General features: G+C 36.3%; 4 protein-coding genes across 4 annotated transcripts; all 4 read left to right on the top strand.

The window, feature by feature from the left end:
- The first annotated feature begins 843 nt into the window (after window positions 1-843).
- On the top strand, window positions 844-3,377 carry LOC118041690 (ABC transporter G family member 20). Its single transcript, XM_035049162.2, has one exon. It carries the CDS (start codon window positions 901-903, stop codon window positions 3,139-3,141), a length of 2,241 nt encoding a protein of 746 aa, XP_034905053.1. The 5' UTR covers window positions 844-900; the 3' UTR covers window positions 3,142-3,377.
- Window positions 3,378-4,340: 963 nt separating this feature from the next.
- On the top strand, window positions 4,341-7,659 carry LOC118041689 (phosphomannomutase). Its single transcript, XM_035049161.2, has 12 exons — window positions 4,341-4,383; window positions 4,547-4,635; window positions 4,730-4,774; window positions 4,883-4,949; window positions 5,030-5,106; window positions 5,240-5,275; window positions 5,600-5,655; window positions 5,789-5,888; window positions 6,013-6,108; window positions 6,216-6,305; window positions 7,052-7,103; window positions 7,405-7,659. Exons 2-12 carry the CDS (start codon window positions 4,567-4,569, stop codon window positions 7,455-7,457), a joined length of 741 nt encoding a protein of 246 aa, XP_034905052.1. The 5' UTR covers window positions 4,341-4,383; window positions 4,547-4,566; the 3' UTR covers window positions 7,458-7,659.
- Window positions 7,660-11,866: 4,207 nt separating this feature from the next.
- LOC118041688 (phosphomannomutase) lies at window positions 11,867-15,197 on the top strand. The gene is made up of 12 exons (XM_035049160.2): window positions 11,867-11,901; window positions 12,073-12,161; window positions 12,265-12,309; window positions 12,418-12,484; window positions 12,566-12,642; window positions 12,776-12,811; window positions 13,136-13,191; window positions 13,325-13,424; window positions 13,549-13,644; window positions 13,750-13,839; window positions 14,591-14,642; window positions 14,946-15,197. Exons 2-12 carry the CDS (start codon window positions 12,093-12,095, stop codon window positions 14,996-14,998), a joined length of 741 nt encoding a protein of 246 aa, XP_034905051.1. The 5' UTR covers window positions 11,867-11,901; window positions 12,073-12,092; the 3' UTR covers window positions 14,999-15,197.
- A 1,028-nt stretch (window positions 15,198-16,225) lies between these two features.
- Window positions 16,226-19,783, top strand: LOC118041685 (putative threonine aspartase). Its single transcript, XM_035049159.2, has 11 exons — window positions 16,226-16,471; window positions 16,567-16,617; window positions 16,918-17,038; window positions 17,133-17,217; window positions 17,730-17,808; window positions 17,900-18,026; window positions 18,399-18,559; window positions 18,639-18,802; window positions 19,082-19,205; window positions 19,283-19,387; window positions 19,463-19,783. The coding sequence occupies exons 1-11, from the start codon at window positions 16,328-16,330 to the stop codon at window positions 19,553-19,555; spliced, it is 1,254 nt and encodes a 417-aa protein (XP_034905050.1). The 5' UTR covers window positions 16,226-16,327; the 3' UTR covers window positions 19,556-19,783.
- The last annotated feature ends 1,664 nt before the right edge of the window (window positions 19,784-21,447 follow it).

Genomic DNA, 21,447 nt, shown 5'->3' on the forward strand with positions numbered 1-21,447 from the left:
AGATGCATGGGATTGGAGTGAGGCGGTGAGAAAAGTTGAATCACTGCGACGGGGTTTCGTGAAGCAATGAAGGCGTGTGGAAAATGGGTTAGGAATGTAGGTTCACCTCTCAGCTAGACAAAGAGCATAAATATTGTCTAAAGCAGTGAGGAGCGGAGAGAAAAAGAAGGAAAGAAAGGTCAGCAAATCAATACACGGAATGATGAATTGTATACGTCGTCTGATTAAATTGAGATTTCTTGTTATAGATAGGCAATAAGATGTTGATGCAGATGCAGCCCTTTTGTCCTAATCGATGCATTTGCTTCTGGAACCACGATCATCTTGCCGGCAACCCACCTGAGAGTTTCCAGAAATTAAGTGGACATTGTTCGCAGCGAGAAGAAACATTTCGTGATAGGAGGCCGGTTTTTGCTTGATCTTGACTTCCCACCAAATTAATAATTGGTTGTTGAAATTAATCTCTCTTTTTTAGGGATTTATTTACCACAGATATATTCTCCATTTATATAAATTACTCAAATTAATCTCGTAAGATTAAATCTAATTAAGTTACTCAAATTAAAATACAAGACATGATTTAGTGTTTAATAAAAACAAAAACAATTGATTTTATATATGGTTTTGGACTTTAAACATTTACTTGGATCAACTAATTAATTAAATTATATATATTCATATAATTAATAAATATATAAAATGATATGGTTTGGTGCCTCGTGTGTGTATGATTGTACTTGAGTGATTTGTTTTGCTGCTCTATACAACTTTTCTCAACTACTTTATACTCTACACCATGGTTGGACGCTTGATACACCAAACATACTAACCCCCCTTCCCCCTCCCTCTCTATAAATCTTCGGCAAAAGGGTGGTGCAACTACAGACCGAACATTCAGAAATGTCCGGTTTAGGACATCCAAACATGTCACGAGGAGAAGGTTTTTTTCCCAGTGACAACCTGCCACTCTTTAACCATAACAACCGAATGGAGCTCCAACAATATCCTAGAAGATCCAAACCTTCTCTTTCTCCTACTCTTGGTGAGCTCCTAAAGCGTGTAGAAGATGCGCAAAGCGACACCTCCCTTGACAGCACTCCTGTCCATCATCATCAAGCCCTTGAGCTAGGCTATGCCTGTAGCTCTATGCCACCATCGAGCCCCTTTGTTCTTTCTTTTAACAACTTAACATACAGTGTCAAAGTTGGCCAAAATATGCCGTTTCCGGTCTGTGGAAAGGGGGACGGGTCACATGGTTCTTCAGAGACAGCTAGCATGAAGGTTTTGTTGAATGATATATCAGGAGAAGCGAGAGAGGGGGAAATTATGGCTGTTCTTGGGGCTAGCGGGTCCGGAAAATCCACATTGATTGATGCACTTGCTGACCGAATTGCAAAGGAGAGCTTGAAAGGGTCTGTGACTTTGAATGGTGAGGTCTTGGAGTCAAGGCTATTGAAAGTGATATCTGCTTATGTGATGCAAGATGATCTTTTGTTTCCTATGCTTACCGTGGAAGAGACACTGATGTTCTCGGCTGATTTCAGGCTTCCCCGCTCCCTCTCCAAGTCAAAAAAGAAAGCAAGAGTTCAGGCCTTGATTGATCAGTTAGGCTTGCGTAATGCAGCCAATACTGTGATTGGAGATGAAGGACATAGAGGTGTGTCAGGAGGTGAAAGAAGAAGAGTTTCTATTGGAACTGACATTGTTCATGACCCGATTCTCTTGTTTCTTGATGAGCCAACTTCAGGGCTTGATTCAACTAGTGCTTTTATGGTTGTTAAGGTTTTGCAGCGCATCGCACGAAGCGGAAGCATTGTGATCATGTCCGTGCACCAACCAAGTTACAGAATCTTGACCGTACTTGACAGCTTGATCTTTCTTTCACATGGACAAACAGTATATGGTGGCTCTCCAGGTGGTCTTCCAGAATTCTTCGGTCAGTTTGGACATCCAATTCCTGAGAACGAGAACCGAACTGAGTTTGCGCTGGATTTGATTCGTGAACTTGAAGAAGCTCCTGATGGAACCAAGACCCTAGTTGAATTCAACAGGTCATGGCAAACCAAGAAAAATCCCACGAACAGAACCTGCAATGCATCCAAGCTTTCACTCAAGGACGCAATAAGTGCCAGCATTTCGAGAGGCAAACTGGTCTCCGGCGCCCCAAATAATTCAAACTTGACATCTTCAGTTCCAGCTTTTGCCAATCCACTCTGGGCTGAAATGATGGTTCTAAGTAAAAGATCATTACTCAATGCAAAAAGAATGCCTGAATTGTTTGGAATTCGCCTTGGTGCTGTTCTTGTTACAGGTATAATCTTGGCTACCGTTTTTTATCATCTTGACAACTCTCCCAGAGGTGCGCAAGAGCGACTGGGCTTCTTTGCTTTCGCCATGTCCACTACTTACTACACCTGTGCAGAATCTATCCCTGCCTTTCTCCAAGAACGCTATATTTTCATGAGAGAAACCGCCTACAATGCTTATCGCCGCTCTTCATACGTTCTTGCTCACTCTCTAATCTCAATTCCCTCTCTGATCGTACTTTCTATTGCCTTTGCTGCAACAACATTCTGGGCTGTAGGACTCGATGGTGGGTTTTCTGGGTTCTGCTTCTACTTCTTCGCAATCTTGTCTGCATTTTGGGCTGGAAGTTCGTTTGTTACTTTTCTTTCAGGTGTTGTCTCTCATGTTATGTTGGGTTTCACCATTGTGGTTGCCATCTTGGCATACTTTCTTCTCTTCAGTGGATTCTTCATCTCTCGAGACCGAATGCCATCGTATTGGATATGGTTTCACTATATATCTCTGGTGAAATATCCATACGAGGCAGCTCTGCAAAATGAATTTCATGATCCAACAAAATGTTTTGTTAGGGGTGTGCAAATGTTTGATACCACGCCTCTTGCTGCGGTGCCATTGTCGTTGAAATTGAAGATGTTGCAGAGCATTAGCAACACTTTGGGCATGAACATTACAGGCAGCACTTGTGTAGTCACAGGAACAGATATTCTAAGGCAACAAGGGATAACACAAATAAGCAAATGGAATTGCTTGTGGATCACTATTGCTTGGGGGTTTTTCTTCAGGATTCTTTTTTATTTTGCTTTGTTGTTGGGCAGCAAGAACAAGAGGAGGTAAATAGGATAAATTTTATGGGTCTTTAACAAGAATGGAGCTACCAAAGAACATGATGATGAGGGATTCTTCTAGTTATTGATCACCGTAAAATTTATTGGTGGTTCTTGGCTTCTGCACCCAAAAAAAATATAATCAAGGCAATCATACAGTTTTCTTTCTTTCTTTCTTCCCTCGTATACTTGGGAGGCTTATTTTGTATTTGTTCCTTTACCATTCAGAAAAGTATCTTTCTTAAATTTCATGTTCAAATTTGATGTAATTCAATCAGTATAGAACAAGGCTGGCCATGGAAGATTCAATAAACTTTGTAAAGATCATGCTGCCACTGATTTCCGAAACATTAATAATGACTTCGTACAATTACTAGGTCGAAGGATACAGATTCTTCAAATAACTGGAAGGAAATTAATGGGTTTTCTTGTTCATATTGATATAATTTGCTAAAGCTATAGCAAAAGTCAAAAGCATGACGCCCGCTGGAAATCTGTGCAAGTAAACAACGCAGGGATCATCAGAAGCATTTGGACTCTGATGCTTTAGCAGCTTCAAGAATTTCTGCAGATGCGGAGGGGGACGGGGTCGGAGCACAATTATTCAACCCTGTTAGCTCAGCAGGCCAACCCAAATCTTGAACTAGATTGGGTTTTAAAAAACAAATATTTAGGAATTGACTGAGTCAGGTCTTCGAATAATTGCGGTGAAGATTGTTTTTTATTTTAAAAAAGAATTAAAATAATATATATTTTTTATTTTTTTTATTTATTTTTGATATTAATATATTAAAATAATATAAAAACATTAATTTAAAACTAAAAAAATTAAAAATTTTAAAAATACAATTAAAACAACAATATTAAATAAAAACTTGGTATCATGGAGTACCTCGGGTTGCACATAGCAAAGTCTAGAGAATCATGTTCTTATTGTGGTGTGCGGTAATATCAAACATGGAACTAATAAATCATTTCTCCTTCATTCCATCAAAGTAATTAAATTTATTAATTGAGATATTACTCAAATTTTAAATTTAAGTCAAAAAGAAATAAAAATATTATTTAATTAAGGTTCTTAATTTATCAAATTTATTTCTTATATGAAAGCTATTTTTTCGGATCCTTTGTCATCATGCAATTAAAATCAGTCAAAAGATCAAAACTAATTTTTGGCACAACTTTGCATCTGCCATAAATTCCACTCCTCGCACTTTTGACTCCTCGCGCTCTTTACTTCGTTTTGCTGAAGGTTCTGCTCTCTCTCTCTCTCTCTCTCTCTCTCTTGCTCTGTGTTTGGTTGCAGCCTCCATTCTTTAATCTGAGTCTCCACTTGCATTACATGCTTCCAAACATACCTTTTTATTTGATTTTTCAAGTTTTGAACTTTCTTCTATTTGTGAATTGGATGACAGGATAATTTGCAGAGACTTTAATGGCCGTGAGAAAACCTGGTTTAATTGCTCTATTTGATCTTGATGACACTCTCACTGCTCCAAGGAAGGTATTAATTTAAAAAACTTTGTCAGCGTAAAATAAGAATAAATATCAAATTAGTTCAGCCATTGAAATTGCCTTTTCTTCAATTCAAATTCCAGGCAGCCACCCCAAGTGTGTTAGAGTTCATCAAGGAACTCCGAAAGGTATTAATTATATTTATTTTTAGCACTAAAAAAACGGGTTATTCTTATTTTATGGAGTCTTTGCCCCTCGTACAGGGATGGAGAGTTAAAGAGTATTGGTAAATGCAGGTTGTTACTATAGGATTGGTGGGTGGATCTGATCTCTCTAAGATATCAGAGCAGCTTGGAAAGACAGGTTTGAGCTTCCTAAGGTTTTAAAGCTATTTTTCTGGAGTTTAAGGGGAGTTAGTAATTGTTGTGTTTTTAGCTCTGCAGTTATTAACGACTATGATTATGTATTTTCTGAAAATGGGCTTGTTGCTCACAAAGATGGGAAGCTTATCGGCACCGAGGTACAGTTTCAGATGGAGATTTGAAACACTTGAGCTCAGTATTAGATCTGTTTCTTTTTTCCTTAAAATACTAGCTGCCAGTTACTTATTAACTTGTTTCTCTAAATTACTGTGTATTATTCTCCTTTTCCAGAGCTTGAAGTCATTTCTTGGAGACGAGAAGCTCAAGGTGAGATCTTTTGCACATTATACAAGAATAATCTAAGATTGCTTGTCTAGAAATGGTGTTGTTTAATGATGAATCCATTTAAGTGGGGTTTTGAAAGAGATGACTCGTAAAAGCATTAATGTTTGCAGATTACTTGTCTGAGACTCCAACAAGAACTGGATCATCTAGGATAAATTCAATAGTGTAGGGAATACTGTCTTTTCACTGAGGATGCTGACTTGCAGCACCGAGACTCGCATCCCATTGAGATAATTAAAAAAAGGGATGTGTTGGCATAGTAATTATATCGATTTTTTCTCTAATAAATCTTGAATGAATCTGCAGGAATTTATAAACTTCACACTTCATTATATTGCTGACTTGGATATCCCCATAAAAAGGTGAGTGAATTCAGACCCTGAAAGCCAATTTTTTTAAAAGCTCATCCGGCTGAATATTGCAAAGATGCTCAATAAGACCTTTCTGTTTTCCAATGACTTCTTTTTTATACAAGTTTTCCAATGATTTCTAAAGGGGAACATTTATAGAATTACGAAGTGGGATGCTTAATGTATCACCAATTGGACGGAACTGCAGCCAAGAAGAAAGAGATGAATTTGAAAAGTATGACAAGGTAAGAAAAGACTTGGGTTAGAATTTGAACAAAACAAATATTATTGGAAGCTATTGGGTTCATATTCTGGACTATTTGTATAGTTGATGTTAATGCTGAAATACTGAACAAATTGAGTCCTCAGGTTCATAACATTCGCCCAAAAATGGTATCTGTGCTGCGTGAAAAGTTCGCTCACCTTAACCTCACATTTTCAATAGGGGGACAGATAAGCTTTGATGTAAGTGCCATGTTAGCTAGCTTATGATGATTCTTGAATGCAACAATCAGAAGGGGGTTTGGAAGATTGGCATCATATTCATTATTGGTGCGAGATGCTTGTAACAGGTTTTCCCTCAAGGCTGGGACAAGACATACTGTTTGAGATACCTTGACGAGTTCAGTGAAATTCACTTCTTTGGTGACAAAACTTACAAGGTTATCCTCATATTATATTTCTTGCTTTGTGTTTTTAAGTAATGAAAATCAACAACACTTACATTATTTGGAGTCACTAATAATGTGTTTGTTTTCTTCAAAGTAACCTTCCTTTTGCTGGGACTTCATATTTTATAGATTATGTTGTGTTTCAAACTTAACTTGTTAGTGGGCATCATTCCTGCTACTGTAGGGCCCCCTAATTATGAATTGCTCATTGGATTTCTCGTGCTAATGTTAGTCATTTTGTTAAGAGAAACATCAACTTAGGGGAAAACCTCAAAGAATAACCAAATAATTGGTGTAAAGAGTCTGAGTTTCATTAACTACTGGATGATTGTCTGATAGTTTAGAGTGGCAACTGTGTGGACTTGCTGCTATTTGTAAGCTAAAGGGCTAGCTGGTCTTGAGTTATTCTGGACTGATTATGACAATTTCTGAGGATTGTACTGGAAGAGTTGCATTGATTTGGAAAACAATGGATTTTCACTCCTTGTATCTAGTTATATCCTCAAAGCAGAAGATATTCGTGATTTCCCACAGAATATACTTGTTCTCTATAATTTAAAATAACCTTAGAAAATTCACGCTTGGTCTGCACTCCTGTATACATCGTGTGTTGCTTTCACTGTTTCACTGGCATTCTAATGTCCATATGCAATTGGAGATGTGATTCTAATTGTAGCATTCTATAATTCTTCTTTGTCATTGAATTCCTGGATTTATTGGATTTTTTATTTGAGCAGGGGGGAAACGATCATGAGATATATGAATCAGAACGAACTGTGGGTCATACAGGTCAGAAAAAGATTTCATCTTCAACCTATTTACTGGCATCTCAAGGTTTCATATTCAATATGATGCAGCATCAGAATAAATAAAATCAAAACAGCTTAAAATTAAGTTAACTAAACTAGTTATATTTTTTTTATTCACGTGGGAGAGTAGGGAGTTAAAGAATACCATGTGAAGCAAAAAACTCCTTCCAGATGCAATAAATCTAAATGGATGGTCTTATTTCCCATTTTTATTAAAGTATGCTTAAACGTTAATGCAGCTGTATTGAATGGTTTCGATTTTATGGCTATTTTATGTGCAGTTACCAGCCCTGATGATACAGTGGAGCAGTGTAAAGCCCTCTTCTTTGCCTGAGCTCATGGCTAGTATTTTGTTTCAACTCTGTGTTACATTTGTATTTTATCCATGAGAATAAGCGCAAAATATAAATTCCCAATTGAATGTATTATTTTATGAACAATTAAGACGTGATGGAGAGATATCCATTTATCACATGTAATTTCTTAACCTCGACTCCTATTTATATGCATTTATGAGAATGGGAATTTTACCAGCACCAGCAGTAAGCTTGGAGACTGAAATGCCTTAGTGTATGCTCTCTTTCCTCGTTTATCTTCTTGTGTTGTTGCCTAAGCAAACCTAAAGCAATCTTTATGGAAATCGTAATTTATTTTTTACGCGTGGAAAAATTAGTTTCTTATCTAAATTATATATATTTTTCATTTAAATTTTTATGAGATGAAGGTAAATAAATTTGAATTTTATTTGTAGCTTAAACCGAAATACTATGATTATATTTTCTTCCATCTTCTGTAGCTGCAATGATTAACTGTGTGCTTTTCAAAGTGGTATATGTTGCATAATGTTAACTTTACCGCACATAAAAATAGTTTTTCTACCTATTAGAATATTTTAAAAAAATTAAATCAAATCAAAATTAATAATCTAGCTAAACCAACATAAAACCAAGCCAAATCAAATCAAACCCATTAGAAATTATTAAAACAAAAAACTCCAGAAAACAATATAATTTTTTTATTTTAGTATAAAATAACCGAACTGAAACCAAACCGTTGAGTTTTGGTTTTTGTTTTAAAATAACTAAAATGAACCGAAAGTGACACGTTTAAATTAATTTCAGTTAAAAAATTTTATTTTGGTTTGGGCTTTTTTAGGTAAAAATAAAAACGAACAAAAAATATCACTCGAGATCCTAATCGCAATGCATATTAATTTTGGGGTCAATTAATTCTAACTGATTATTTTTATAAAATGATTTTGCACAAATCAGCTCCTTCTGTTCTCAAATTACGAAGCTGCTATTTCCAGGTGGCTCCATACAAAAGAATTCGGAGAGTTGCATTTATTGCCGCAATACCCAAGAATCCGTCTGGCAAGATTCTCCGAAAGGGTCTTATGAACTCGCAACCTCCAAGCTATGAATGCTTCAGGCTTATGCAAGATCGTTCCTACAATGTTCATGTTTATATAGCTAATAAAACTTCTCAATAATTTATTTTATTAAGAATTATGATCCGCTCTTTTTTCTTGTTTTGATGACGCAACATTACAGTGCGTATAAATACTAGGGTTTTTTCTATTAAAAAAAAATGTAATTCAATAATCTGAATAAAAACTAACACATCAGAATTATTATTGTTTTGAGAAAACTATATCGTGGCTTTAAGATTTAAAGCTGTTGAAGGGTCTTGCACGGGAACTACAAAGCGAAGAAAGACAAAATTAGAAAGGACTTTAAAACCAGAACATGGCCTTCTCCGAAATTTTGCTGCAGTCTCGAGTCACTTGCAGGAGAACTCCTGGAAACTTCGGAGAGGCCATCCATCTCAGAACTCTAGGCTCCTGAAAGAGACAAGGAATTTTAGTCTCGTCAGGAATTTACGTGGGTCGACATCAAACAGCCAAAATAGTAATCCCCTGAGGCCAAAAACCGTCGGCTTGCAGAGCACGAGGCAACAGGAAGGCAGCCACCATGTTTGAGTTTGCACGTCTAGCAAATAAACTGTGATATTCAAGAAAGACGCCTCGCTAAGAACTTCTAGTCATCTTCTTCACCTTTTTTAACCTCATGTAAGACAGCTTCGTCATCAATACATTGACTTCCTATTCAGCTTCAATGTCCCATTTTCTCTAACCAGAGAGAATTCGCATCACATAGCACAAAATTAGTCAAAATTAACAAGGAATTTGTAACTTGTGGTTGTTTCAGGAGTCTACAAGGGTATTGGATTTGTTATATGTAAGCTGTTGGATTCTATTGGCATTTCAGTGGTGACCACATCTAGAGATTAGCAGAGGGGACTTGGTAGTTGGAACCATGGCTTTGGTTTTGTTATACCCGTAGACTTCTCAAGGGGGGCTACGACTGGCAAGGTATTTCAGTTCAAAACATTCCTTCTTCGCTGGTTTGGAGCTTTCTTCCTGTTGGTGCTTGACGGTGCAAATCAACTATGGGAAGTAATGACTCAAACAGGAGTTATCTGAAGAACGCCTGAAATAAACTATTGTGGAGCCAAGAGGATGGATTGGTGGAAGCCCTCGTTCACTCCCACAGATTATGTGATTCTCCATGAATTATCAATGTTTCCTCCACTTCAGGGAAAGTTAATGGTAAAACCTCCGTTTAATTGCTGACATCTCAGAAAGGAACTGGTTCAAGTTTGATACTGGTAGCTAGTTTGGCTGGTTAAAAAGTCTGCTGTATGCCGAGAGTAGATCTTACTCGAAATATTACCAGTTTGATTTAGCCTAAGTAAACCTTAACGTCTAGAATAGGTAGGGAGCACTGAGTAGAAACGAAGACCTTATTGGCACTTTATTTCACCTCAGAAATTGAAAATCCCCTGAACACACACAAGGTTGGTTCATGTAGCAGGTCTCAAAGAGAATAAACTTCCCAGAAATTGTTGAACATACTTGCTCATTATCTTGTTCCAGAGAACAAAGTTCCCATATGAATGGGTCAAAGGAGAGCTGAGCGATCCTAAGAACCTTGCCGAACGGAGAGTGGGTGATGAGAGCGAGTTTCTGGAGGATTTTAAAGAGGGTTCTTGAGAAAGCTCTCCTGCTCATTTATCTGCATACACAGTAAGAATGTTAAGAAACAACTGGACTATAAATACACAAATCTCCGCTTTGGGAAACAGACATCAACTCCCATTCTGACATGGTATCCGTTGAAGAATTGAAGAAAGTGCTGAAAGCTCTGTAAGGTTGGAGCTCCTGCCATTTGTAAAGCCATGGAGTCTCTTGTTTTTAATTTGTTCAGGAGGAATAGCCACCTTTCTTTGTTGGATTTGATGATCAACTTACGCATTCAGTCCTGCTAGTGGTCAAGCATCTCTGTGATAATTCTTCAAACATTTACTGTTCTGAATGTTGCCAATCGTACCAACATGAATGGAGCTTACAAGAAAAACTCGGTTGTTTTATAAGAAGTTTCCTTTCAAATAAAAACAGACTTGTTAGTACTCAGGAATTACTTCATCCCATGTGAACCTTCCTTGCTAATAATGGAACAGAGAGGTTCTGATAACGACTGCCAATTCATGTTCTTGACACTTGCAAATTACTTTAGAGGGTATATTGGGTATTGATTGTGATAATGGTGTTTTTTTTAAAATATTTTTGTTTTAAAATATATTAAAATAATATGTATTTTTATTTTTTAAAAATTATTTTTGATAACAGTATATTAAAATAATTTTAAAAAATAATAATTTGAAATAAAAAATAAAAAATATTATAAATTCTTTTAAAAATAATTTTGAAATATAAAAACAACCACTCAAATATTTTTTTGTTTGCCAAGAATTTCCTATTTTATTCTCCTGTTGGCTGATTGTTTAGCTGAGTGGTCCTCTCTCACTATGGATGAGCATGAATTGTGTAAGATAAGCGGTAAGAGTCGAATTTTTATTTTGTGAACAGAACATTATACAGTTAGTTAGGCCATCACCAAGGTGGTTTAGTTAACATTTAGGGAATTATTCTGAATGTGATGAAGATTGTTTTTTATTTGAAAATTTATTAAAATAATATTTTATATTTTTAAAAAATTTATTGTTTATATTAATACATAAAATTATTTAAAAATATTAATTTAAAACTAAAAAAATTTTAAAATTTTTAAAAACACAAACTTGGTTTTATGGTGCACTCCCGGTTGCACAGCAGTAAAATCTAGAAATCATCTTTTTATTGTGGTGCGCGGTAATATCAAACATGGAACTACAACATTTCTCCTTCATTTCACAAACTAATTAAATTAATTAATTAATTAATTAATTGAGATAATATTTAAATTTTAAATTTAAGTCAGGATGAAATAAAAAGTATTATTTAATGAAAATTATTAATTTATCAAATTTATGAAAGCTATTTTTCAGATCCTTTGTCATCATGCAATTAAAATCAGTCAAAACTCATTTTTGGCACAACTTTCCATCTGTCATCAGCTTTGGTAAGATCCTTCTCTCGAAAACCAAGTATCAATTCGAATGCGTGCAGGTTACCTAAAGAGATTGCTTCTGGCCCAAACTAGAGCACGTGGGCTTTGACTAACACTTCTTCCAGCCCAACTAATCTCCACCCATTCACAGATCCGCGTGAACGACCATAATTAAAACAGAAAAAAAATATACAGATCTAAGCCTTTCATTCCAAACCTGCCCCTGGACAATAAATTTAATTCCCAAATTCGTCCAGTTGAGATCTACCATAAATTCCACTCCTCGCACTTTTGACTCCTCGCTCTCTTTACTTCGTTTTGCTGAAGGTACTCCACTCTCTCTCTCTCTCTCTCTCTCTCTCTCTCTGTTGCTCTGTGTTTGGTTGCAGCCTCCAGTCTTTAACCTGAGGCTCCACTTGCATTACATGCTGCCAAACATACCTTTTAACTTGCTTTTTCAAGTTTTGAACTTTCTTCTCTTCGTGAATTGGATGACAGGATAATTTGTAGAGACTGTAATGGCCGTGACAAAACCTGGTTTAATTGCTCTATTTGATGTTGATGGCACTCTCACTGCTCCAAGGAAGGTATTAATTTCTTAAAAAAAAAAACATTGTCAGCGTAAAATAAGAATAAATATCAAATAAGTTCAGCCAATTGAAATTGACTTTTCTTCAATTCAAATTCCAGGCAGCCACCCCAAGTATGATAGAGTTCATCAAGGAACTCCGAAAGGTATTAATTATAATTATTTTTAGCACTAAGAAAACGGGTTATTCTTTTTTTATGGAGTCTTTGCCCCTCGTACAGGGATGGATAGTTAAATAGTATTGGTAAATGCAGGTTGTTACTATAGGAGTGGTGGGTGGATCTGATCTCTCTAAGATATCAGAGCAGCTTGGAAAGACAGGTTTGAGCTTACTAAGGTTTTGAAGCTATTTTTCCGGAGTTAAAGGGGGAGTTAGTAATTGTTGTATTGGTGGCTCTGCAGTTATTAACGACTATGATTATGTATTTTCTGAAAATGGGCTTGTTGCTCAAAAAGATGGGAAGCTTATCGGCACCCAGGTACAGTTTGAGATGGAGATTTGAAACACTTGAGCTCAGTACTAGATCTGTTTCTCTTTTCCTTAAAATACTAGCTGCCAGTTACTTGTAAACTTATTTCTCTAAATTACTGTGTATAATTCTCCTTTTCCAGAGCTTGAAGTCATTTCTTGGAGATGAGAAGCTCAAGGTGAGATCTTTTGCTCATTATACAAGAATACTCTAAGATTGCTTGTCTAGAAATGGTGTTGTTTAATAATGAATCCTTTTAAGTGGGGTTCTGAAAGAGATGACTAGTAAAAGCATTAATGTTTGTAGATTACTTGTCTGAGACTGCAACAAGAACAAGATCATCTAGGATAAATTGAATAGTGTAGGGAATAGTGTCTTTTCACTGAGGATGCTGACTTGCAGCGCCGAGACTCGCATCCCATTGAGATAATTACAAAAAGGGATGTGCTGGCATGGTAATTATATCGATTTTTTTTCTAATAAATTTTTAATGAATCTGCAGGAATTTATAAACTTCACACTTCATTATATTGCTGACTTGGATATCCCCATAAAAAGGTGAGTGAATTCAGACCCTGAAAGCCAATTTTTTTAAAAGCTCATCTGGCTGAATATTGCAAAGATGCTCAATAAGACCTTTTTGTTTTCCAATGACTTCTTTTTTATACAAGTTTTCCAATGATTTCTAAAGGGGAACATTTATAGAATTCCGAAGTGGGATGCTTAATGTATCACCAATTGGACGGAACTGCAGCCAAGAAGAAAGAGATGAATTTGAAAAGTATGACAAGGTAAGAAAAGACTTGGGTTAGAATTTGAACAAAACAAATATTATTGGAAGCTATTGGGTTCATATTCTGGACTCTTTGTATAGTTGATGTTAATGCTGAAATACTGAACAAATTGAGTGCTCAGGTTCATAACATTCGCCCAAAAATGGTATCTGTGCTGCGTGAAAAGTTCGCTCACTTTAACCTCACATTTTCAATAGGGGGACAGATAAGCTTTGATGTAAGTGCCATGTTAACTAGCTTATGATGATTCTTGAATGCAACAAACAGAAGGTGGGTTTGGAAGATTGGCATCATATTCATTGTTGCGTGATGCTTGTAACAGGTTTTCCCTCAAGGCTGGGACAAGACATACTGTTTGAGATACCTTGACGAGTTCAGTGAAATTCACTTCTTTGGTGACAAAACTTACAAGGTTAGTTATCCTCTTATTATATTCCTCACCCCTGCTGGGCATTTCTCGCTTTGTGTTTTTAACTAATGAAAATCAACAACGCTTACATTATTTGTAGTCACTAATAATGTGTTTGTTTTCTTCAAAGTAACCTTCCTTTTGTTGGGACTTCAAATTTTATAGATTATGTCGTGTTTCAAACTTAACTTGTTAATGGGCATCATTCCTGCTTCTGTAGGGCCCCCTAATTATGAATTGCTCATTGGATTTGCGGTGCTAATGTAGTCATTTTGTTAAGAGAAACATCAACTGAGGGGAAAACCTCAAAGAATAACCAAATAATTGGCGTAAAGAGTCTGAGTTTCATTAACTAACAGATAATGTTTAGAGTTGCAACAGTGTGGACTTCTATTTGTAAGCTAAAGGGCTAGTCTTGAGTTATTCTGGACTGATTATGACAATTTCTGAGGATTGTACCGGAAGAGTTGCATTGATTTGGAAAACAATGGATTTTCACTCTTTGTATCTAGTTATATCCTCAAAGCAGAAGATATTCGTGATTTCCCACAGAATATACTTGTTTCTATAATTTAATATAACCTTAGAAAGTTCAGGCTTGGTCCACACTCCTGCATATATCTTGTGTTGCTTTCACTGTTTCACTGGCATTCTAATGTCCATATGCAATTGGAGATGTGATTCTAATTGCAGCATTCTATAATTCTTCTTTATCATTGAATTCCTGGATTTATTGGATTTTTTATTTGAGCAGGGGGGAAACGATCATGAGATATATGAATCAGAACGAACTGTGGGTCATACAGGTCAGAAAAAGATTTCATCTTCAACCTATTTACTGGCATCTCAAGGTTTCATATTCAATATGATGCAGCATCAGAATAAATAAAATCAAAACAGCTTAAAATATAAGTTAACTAAACTAGTTATATATTTTTTTATTCACGTGGGAGAGTAGGGAGTTAAAGAATACCATGTGAAGCAAAAAACTCCTTCCAGATGCAATTAATCTAAATGGATGGTCTTATTTCCCATTTTTATTAAAGTATGCTTAAACGTTAATGCAGCTGTATTGAATGGTTTCGATTTTATGGCTATTTTATGTGCAGTTACCAGCCCTGATGATACAGTGGAGCAGTGTAAAGCCCTCTTCTTTGCCTGAGCTCATGGCTAGTATTTTGTCTCAACTCTGTGTTACATTTGTATTTTATCCATGAGAATAAGCGCAAAATATAAATTCCCAATTGAATGTATTATTTTATGAACAATTAAGACGTGATGGAGAGATATCCATTTATCACGTGTAATTTCTCAACCTCGACTCCTATTTATATGCATTTATGAGAATGGGAATTTTACCAGCACCAGCAGTAAGCTTGGAGACTGAAATGCCTTCGTGTATGCTCTTTTTCCTCGTTTATCTTCTTGTGTTGTTGCCTAAGCAAACCTGAAGCAATCTTTATGAAATCGTAATTTATTTTTTAAGCGTGGAAAAATTAGTTTCTTATCTGAATTATATATATTTTTCATTTATTTTTCTATGAGATGAAGGTAAATAAATTTGAATTTTATTTGTAACTTGAACCGAATTACTATGATTATTATTTTTCCATCCTCTGTAACGGCAATGATCAACTGTGCTTTTCAAAGTGGTATCTGGTGCATAATGTTGATTTTACCAAACATATATGGGTATATTTAGTAATGCTTTTTAAAATGTTTTTTTATAAATAGAAAAACATTAATTCTATTTATATATATATATATAAAAGAGTTGTGATACAGAAAATCATCCAAGAAAAATTGGACTTTATTAAAAATTGGACTTTATTATAGTTATTTTAACAAAAACACGTTTGATTGAAAACAGGGACTTTGATAAATAATAATACTAAAAGCAAATCACAAATTAATCCTTACTTTAACCTCAAACAATAATTTTAAATCTCAAAAACAAACCTTAAATATTAATTTTAAAAACAAACACTAGTTTTTTGTCTTTTTTTATCTTTTAATTTGTTTAAAGTTCACTCAATAATAAATAATAAAATTTATCAAAAACCTCACATGGAATTGGAAAAAAAAAAATAAAAAATAAAAAATAGGTAAAAAAAACCAAAAGGTTTTGATTAGTGTTTATTTTTTAGGGTTTAGTATTGTTTAGGGTTTATATTTTGGTTTAATTTAAGGTTAGAATTAAGGTTTGTTTGCCGTATGATTTTTCTGTTATTTTTAATCATATTTTTGTTAAAATTATTTTATTTTTTTAATATTTTTTTGGATGTATTATTTTACCAAAATTTTTAACCAAGTGTGCGTTTAGAAAAAGAAAAAACCCAGAAAATCCAGTTGCATTTTAATTAAACACTTGAATTTATTTTCATCAATCAATCATTGAACAAAAGGAAAATAAAATAAACGAAGGAAATAAAAGGCGCCGACGTGACCGTTAAAGGAAGCTGAAGCCAAAAGTCCCAAGCGACGAAACCAAATGGCCTGTGAATCAGAGGATCAGAACCCTAGATTCTTCGTGGCGGTTCATGTTGGAGCGGGATATCACGCGCCATCCAATGAAAAAGCTCTGAGGTCCGCCATGAAGCGCGCTTGTCTCGCTGCTGCTTCTATTCTTCGCAAGGTCCTCTCTTTTTTTCTCTTTTGTTTCTCCATTTCCTCTATTTCACAGTCAATTAAGATACTGTAATATTTCGTTTTCTTTTTGGACCGATTTAGGGTCCTGGTGGATGTATAGATGCTGTTACGGCCGCCATTCAATTGTTGGAGGTAACAAATTTATCTAGTTTGCTCATTTATGGTTAATTTTAATGCAAGAACATGGAAAGAATGCGATTTTTGTTTTCTGGCCGATCCAACGGGTTCTTGATTAAAAAATGAAGGTGCAAGGCGCAATTTCACCCGGCCTAGAGTGGTTAATGGAGGCGGGCTCTAGGTTTTACGTGTTTATTCTATCATGTTTTATTTCAGGGAAACCGCCTTAAATCTATGATTGAGTGTAGTTAACCTTCATATAGGCGTCTATAAATGAGAAGATGAGATAATGTTGCCTTTGTTGTTTTGTTGAAGGATGACCCAAGCACAAATGCCGGCCAGGGTTCTAATTTGACGGAAGATGGTCATGTGGAATGTGATGCTAGTATCATGGATGGTGATTCTGGTGCATTTGGAGCTGTTGGAGCTGTTCCAGGTATAAAATAAGACTTAGTTTTCATGTGGATTTCATTTATACTCTGTGTTTCTGGTGAATTCACTGAATAAATATTTCACTAGTTGTAGTCCAGGTGTCCGAAATGCCATCCATATTGCTGCATTATTGGCCAAGGAGCAAATGATGGGGTCTTCACTGTTGGGTCGAATACCTCCTATGTAATTATCTATCTTTCTTTCTTCTTATAACGTTCTGAATTGTTATGATGCCTCTTAAATTTTGTTCTTTTTTTCTGTGTTCCATCTTAATGTTGTTCGAGATGAATATTTCTACTTTCCTTAAAACTTGATATTTCATGTATGATTAGGACTTCTGTTTACAGTTCAAAATACCAACTTCATGAATCATAACTGCTGCTTAAAATGTGCTCGGTGCTATAACATTTAAACATACTTCAACTGGTATCTTAAGTATTGAACTCATGTTTTAGTTATTTGGAGGCATTTATATTCAAGTTTTGAATCAAATCGCGTGTGATATGATAATAATGGCAGCTTGGACACTCCAAAAACGAGTTCTTTGATCAATTATGTCAATCAATGATGTTTTATATATAAGTTAATTGTATTGTTTTTATACGAGGAAGATGTGTTACATATAGCCATTTTCTTTTCTTTTTTTCCCCTTAATGTTTTCTAGTTTTCTCAAGGCGTGTTTTATGTGCCCTTAGGTTCTTGGTTGGTGAAGGTGCACGTGTATGGGGGAAGTCCAAAGGCATTGATTTGCCAGAAATTGTGGAGGCTGAAAAGGTATGGTTTGATCCTTTAAACTGATTTTCCTTCGGAAAATTAATTTATGCTTAATCTGTTATCTTGTTGAATATTTTTCGTTGAAAAACAGTGGCTAGTGACAGCAAGGGCAAAAGAACAATGGACAAAGTACAAAAGAATGCTTGATGATGCCAATGCTAAGATTTATTCTGATGATAGACTTTGTTGTAGTGCTCAAGAGACCTCAAAAATATCAGGTATCGCATTAGTTTTTGACACTAAACAAATCAATTGCTTTCTTTTAACAAGCATTAAGTCAGTAACTGTAAATTCTTTGTTTATGAGCTACCTAGATTGTGAAACTGACTTCTCTCCTGCCATCTTCCAATTTCGCATGTTTTGCAGAGTTTCATATTGTTGTTTCATTCTACGAAGTTAATTAGACATAATTATCTAACATTTATATAGATAGCTCTTGTTTTGTTGGTGGCTTGCAACCAATGCCATTGTATATATCAATACAACATTTCTGTTCCCCTTTCATCTGTGTTAGAGACATTGGTCATGCATGCCTTTCCCAGGCTTTCCAAATATTACAATGTTTGATGCTTGTTGTATTGGTTTTGCAGAATTAGAATTTCAATCTCATGAACCTTCAGAAGGGAATGATGGTGGGCAATCATCAAGCACCATGGAAGAGGACTGTATCATGGACACAGTTGGAGTTATCTGTGTTGACGCTGAAGGACACATAGCTTCTGGGGCCTCTAGTGGTGGTATAGCAATGAAGGTAATGAATAGTATAATTCATTTTCAATGTTGTTACTGACATATCTTGGAGAAATTAAGTAATTATAATGGGAAAACAGATAGGTGGGCGAGTGGGGCTGGCAGCGATGCATGGTTGTGGTTGCTGGGCTTCTTCAAGGGGTCCTTTTGGAGTTCCATTCATAGTTGGCTGCTGTGCTTCTGGTGCTGGTGAATACCTAATGAAAGGATTTGCTGCTAGGGAGTGCTGTGTTTCGGCATCAATGTATGATTCTCTTTTCTTGCAATATCTCTAGTTGGCCTTCTATCCTAGAATTCCACATACTTACAATTGCTTAATGCATGGAGTCGCCATGATCAATTCAGCTTGAGCCCTTGGAAGTTATTCATTTAAAGAAAGAAGAACAATAATTTTGATTGCATGCAGTAGCTGTATTTGCTGATGCTTCAACAATCAGATACTTGCCAATGCATTGCTATGATGAATCAGGTACTTCAAGGGATAGCCACTTTGTTAAACTGACTAGGTTATTTTCATGCTCAGTTCCCAGGCTGGTCCTGCCTCTGCTAGTATGAAAGTATTACGGTCTGTAATTCTGGATGACAATCGAAATACTACTGAAAAAAGTGCTGGGATTTTACTTGTGCAAGCCGATGCCCCTATGATGGTGAGCTTGTCTAAGACATTTGGTTCTGTGTGCGCAATATTTTTATTTATTCAATTCATTGCTTGTTTGTTTCTTAGGCTCCAGGAAACTCACCGAGTCTGAAAGCAATAGAAATTGCAGCAGCTTTTTCCTCCTTGTCTTTTGGGATAGGATATCATGGAAGTTCTATGAAACGGCCCAAGGTATCAACCCTTTCTACCCGCTTGTATGAAATTAAATTGGAAGCATAATGTTTTCCTGATAACATTGCTTTTCAGGCTTCTGTTCTTCGCAGTACGAAACAGCAAAGAAAAACTGGAATAGACCATTTTGAAGCACGAGTTGATCTTTCAGCCAAAAATTTATTATGACTGGAATTTTTATCACTCTGATTCTAGACTTTCAGATTCTTTAGAAAGTAAAAGAAAATACAATCAGTGGCTGTTTTTGGCATTGATGAAGCGTGTGCTCAACTTGCATGTATCTTTTTCAATAGATAGATGGAAGTCCAAGCAGATTGAAGAGGTGATTAATTGATGTTGAAATGATATAAACGTGAACAGTAATCATCAAAGATTTAACCTTTTTTTTTTTTTTAATCACTGCCCTTTTTTTCTGCACTTGCCTTCCAGATAATACTGTCCTTGACTATCCATCCGTGTTTGGCAAGAAGAACAGTATCCATACGCTGTTCATGGTTCTGTATCACAAAGTTATATGCAATCTACTCTGCAAATGAACTAGGATTTAAAACTTGACAGATGATACATGAATCAAATCCATAATTGAAGTCTTGCACAGCAGGAAGGAAGGTTGTTTAGGACTCGTTCATGGCATCTGAAATTGGAACCGAACAGTTATAGAATAATAATCAGGGAAACCCATTAATCTGGTGAAATAAAATAACAAACGCTGTTCAAAATGAAACCCTAGATTTTGGCGTATAAAATCTACTGTACACTTTCCCTAGCAAGATATAATGTCTTCCACCTGTCATAAAATCTCACCTTGTCATCAAAATAATCTAGTAGAAAGACAGCGCCTGGGACTGAAACCAGCTCCGCCCTGAGAGAAAATGGGAGCTCAAGCCACCACCAGGCCGGTCCCTGGGAAGCCAGCCGTATCATTGGAAGTTGCGTGTCCTCTTTGCTGAGCTGAGAGTATTAGAGAGAAGCATTGCTGTAGTCATAGGACCAACAGCTGAAGCAGCCTTGCAGGCCTCCTCATAGTAGACATCTCCAACCAATTATGAACCTGGAGGGCTTTTTGCATCCTTTTTATACATGCATGCATACAAATAAAAACCCTTCAATCACATAAAAATATAACCTGGAAAGCATGTCGAGGAAAGGAAAAACACGAGCCGCTATAGGATTCTGCTCACCTCAACTGCATTAATTCCAACATCAATTACAACCGCGCCAGGTTTTAACCAGCTCCCCCTCGCCATATTTGGTTGCCCTACAGCAGAGATTATTATATCTGCTTGTTTTATGATCTCTCCAGGGTTCTTGGTTCTAGAATGGACAGTGCTCACAGTAGCATCTTCCCTCTACCAATCTGGAGAACGTCAAGACGACGAGTTTAGAAAAGGACAGATACACCCACATATATGATGACAAGAGAAGTGACAAACTTTTATTAGAATCTACGGAAGCCCTTGCGGGAAAATGAATTGCCTGAAGCAACAAAGCAGCTGGCATCCCAACAATATTGCTCCGACCAGTCACAAATGCTCTCTTTCCTTCGATTTCAACACCATGTCTATGCAAAGATTCTACGCACCCTTTGGGCGTACACGGAACAAATAAATGGGTCTCTTCCTCGCATTGCAAGGCGACCAATGTTCATTTATATCTGCCAATGTGGAAGGAAACCATCCACATCCTTCTCAGTGTTACCCTCGCGGACGCTTCACCACCCGGTTTATCCGAGCAGCAAACGAAGCAAACACATTAGAATTGCATAAAACACGTTCGACAAGATGCCTCAAATGGCGAAGGAAAAGAGGGGAATTAAAAGAAGAAGTGAATGGGGCAAGAGGGAAAGGACGAGAAGCTGTGGAAGAGTCAGTGAAGATGAGCGATGAGGACATTTTGGTGGTGGCGAAGCAAAGTCCAAAAACCTCTAAAACGTTCCGTTCCTAATGAAAGTAGTCGAAGGAGGAATTGAGTGTGAAAAGAGATGGGGGTCGATAGTTGGCTTTCCTTTGTTAGAAATCCACAGACAACATACCGAAACTTCCAAACCAAAAAAATGCGAC

Source organism: Populus alba, chromosome 14 (genome assembly GCF_005239225.2).
Source record: "Populus alba chromosome 14, ASM523922v2, whole genome shotgun sequence".
NCBI lineage: Eukaryota > Viridiplantae > Streptophyta > Magnoliopsida > Malpighiales > Salicaceae > Populus > Populus alba.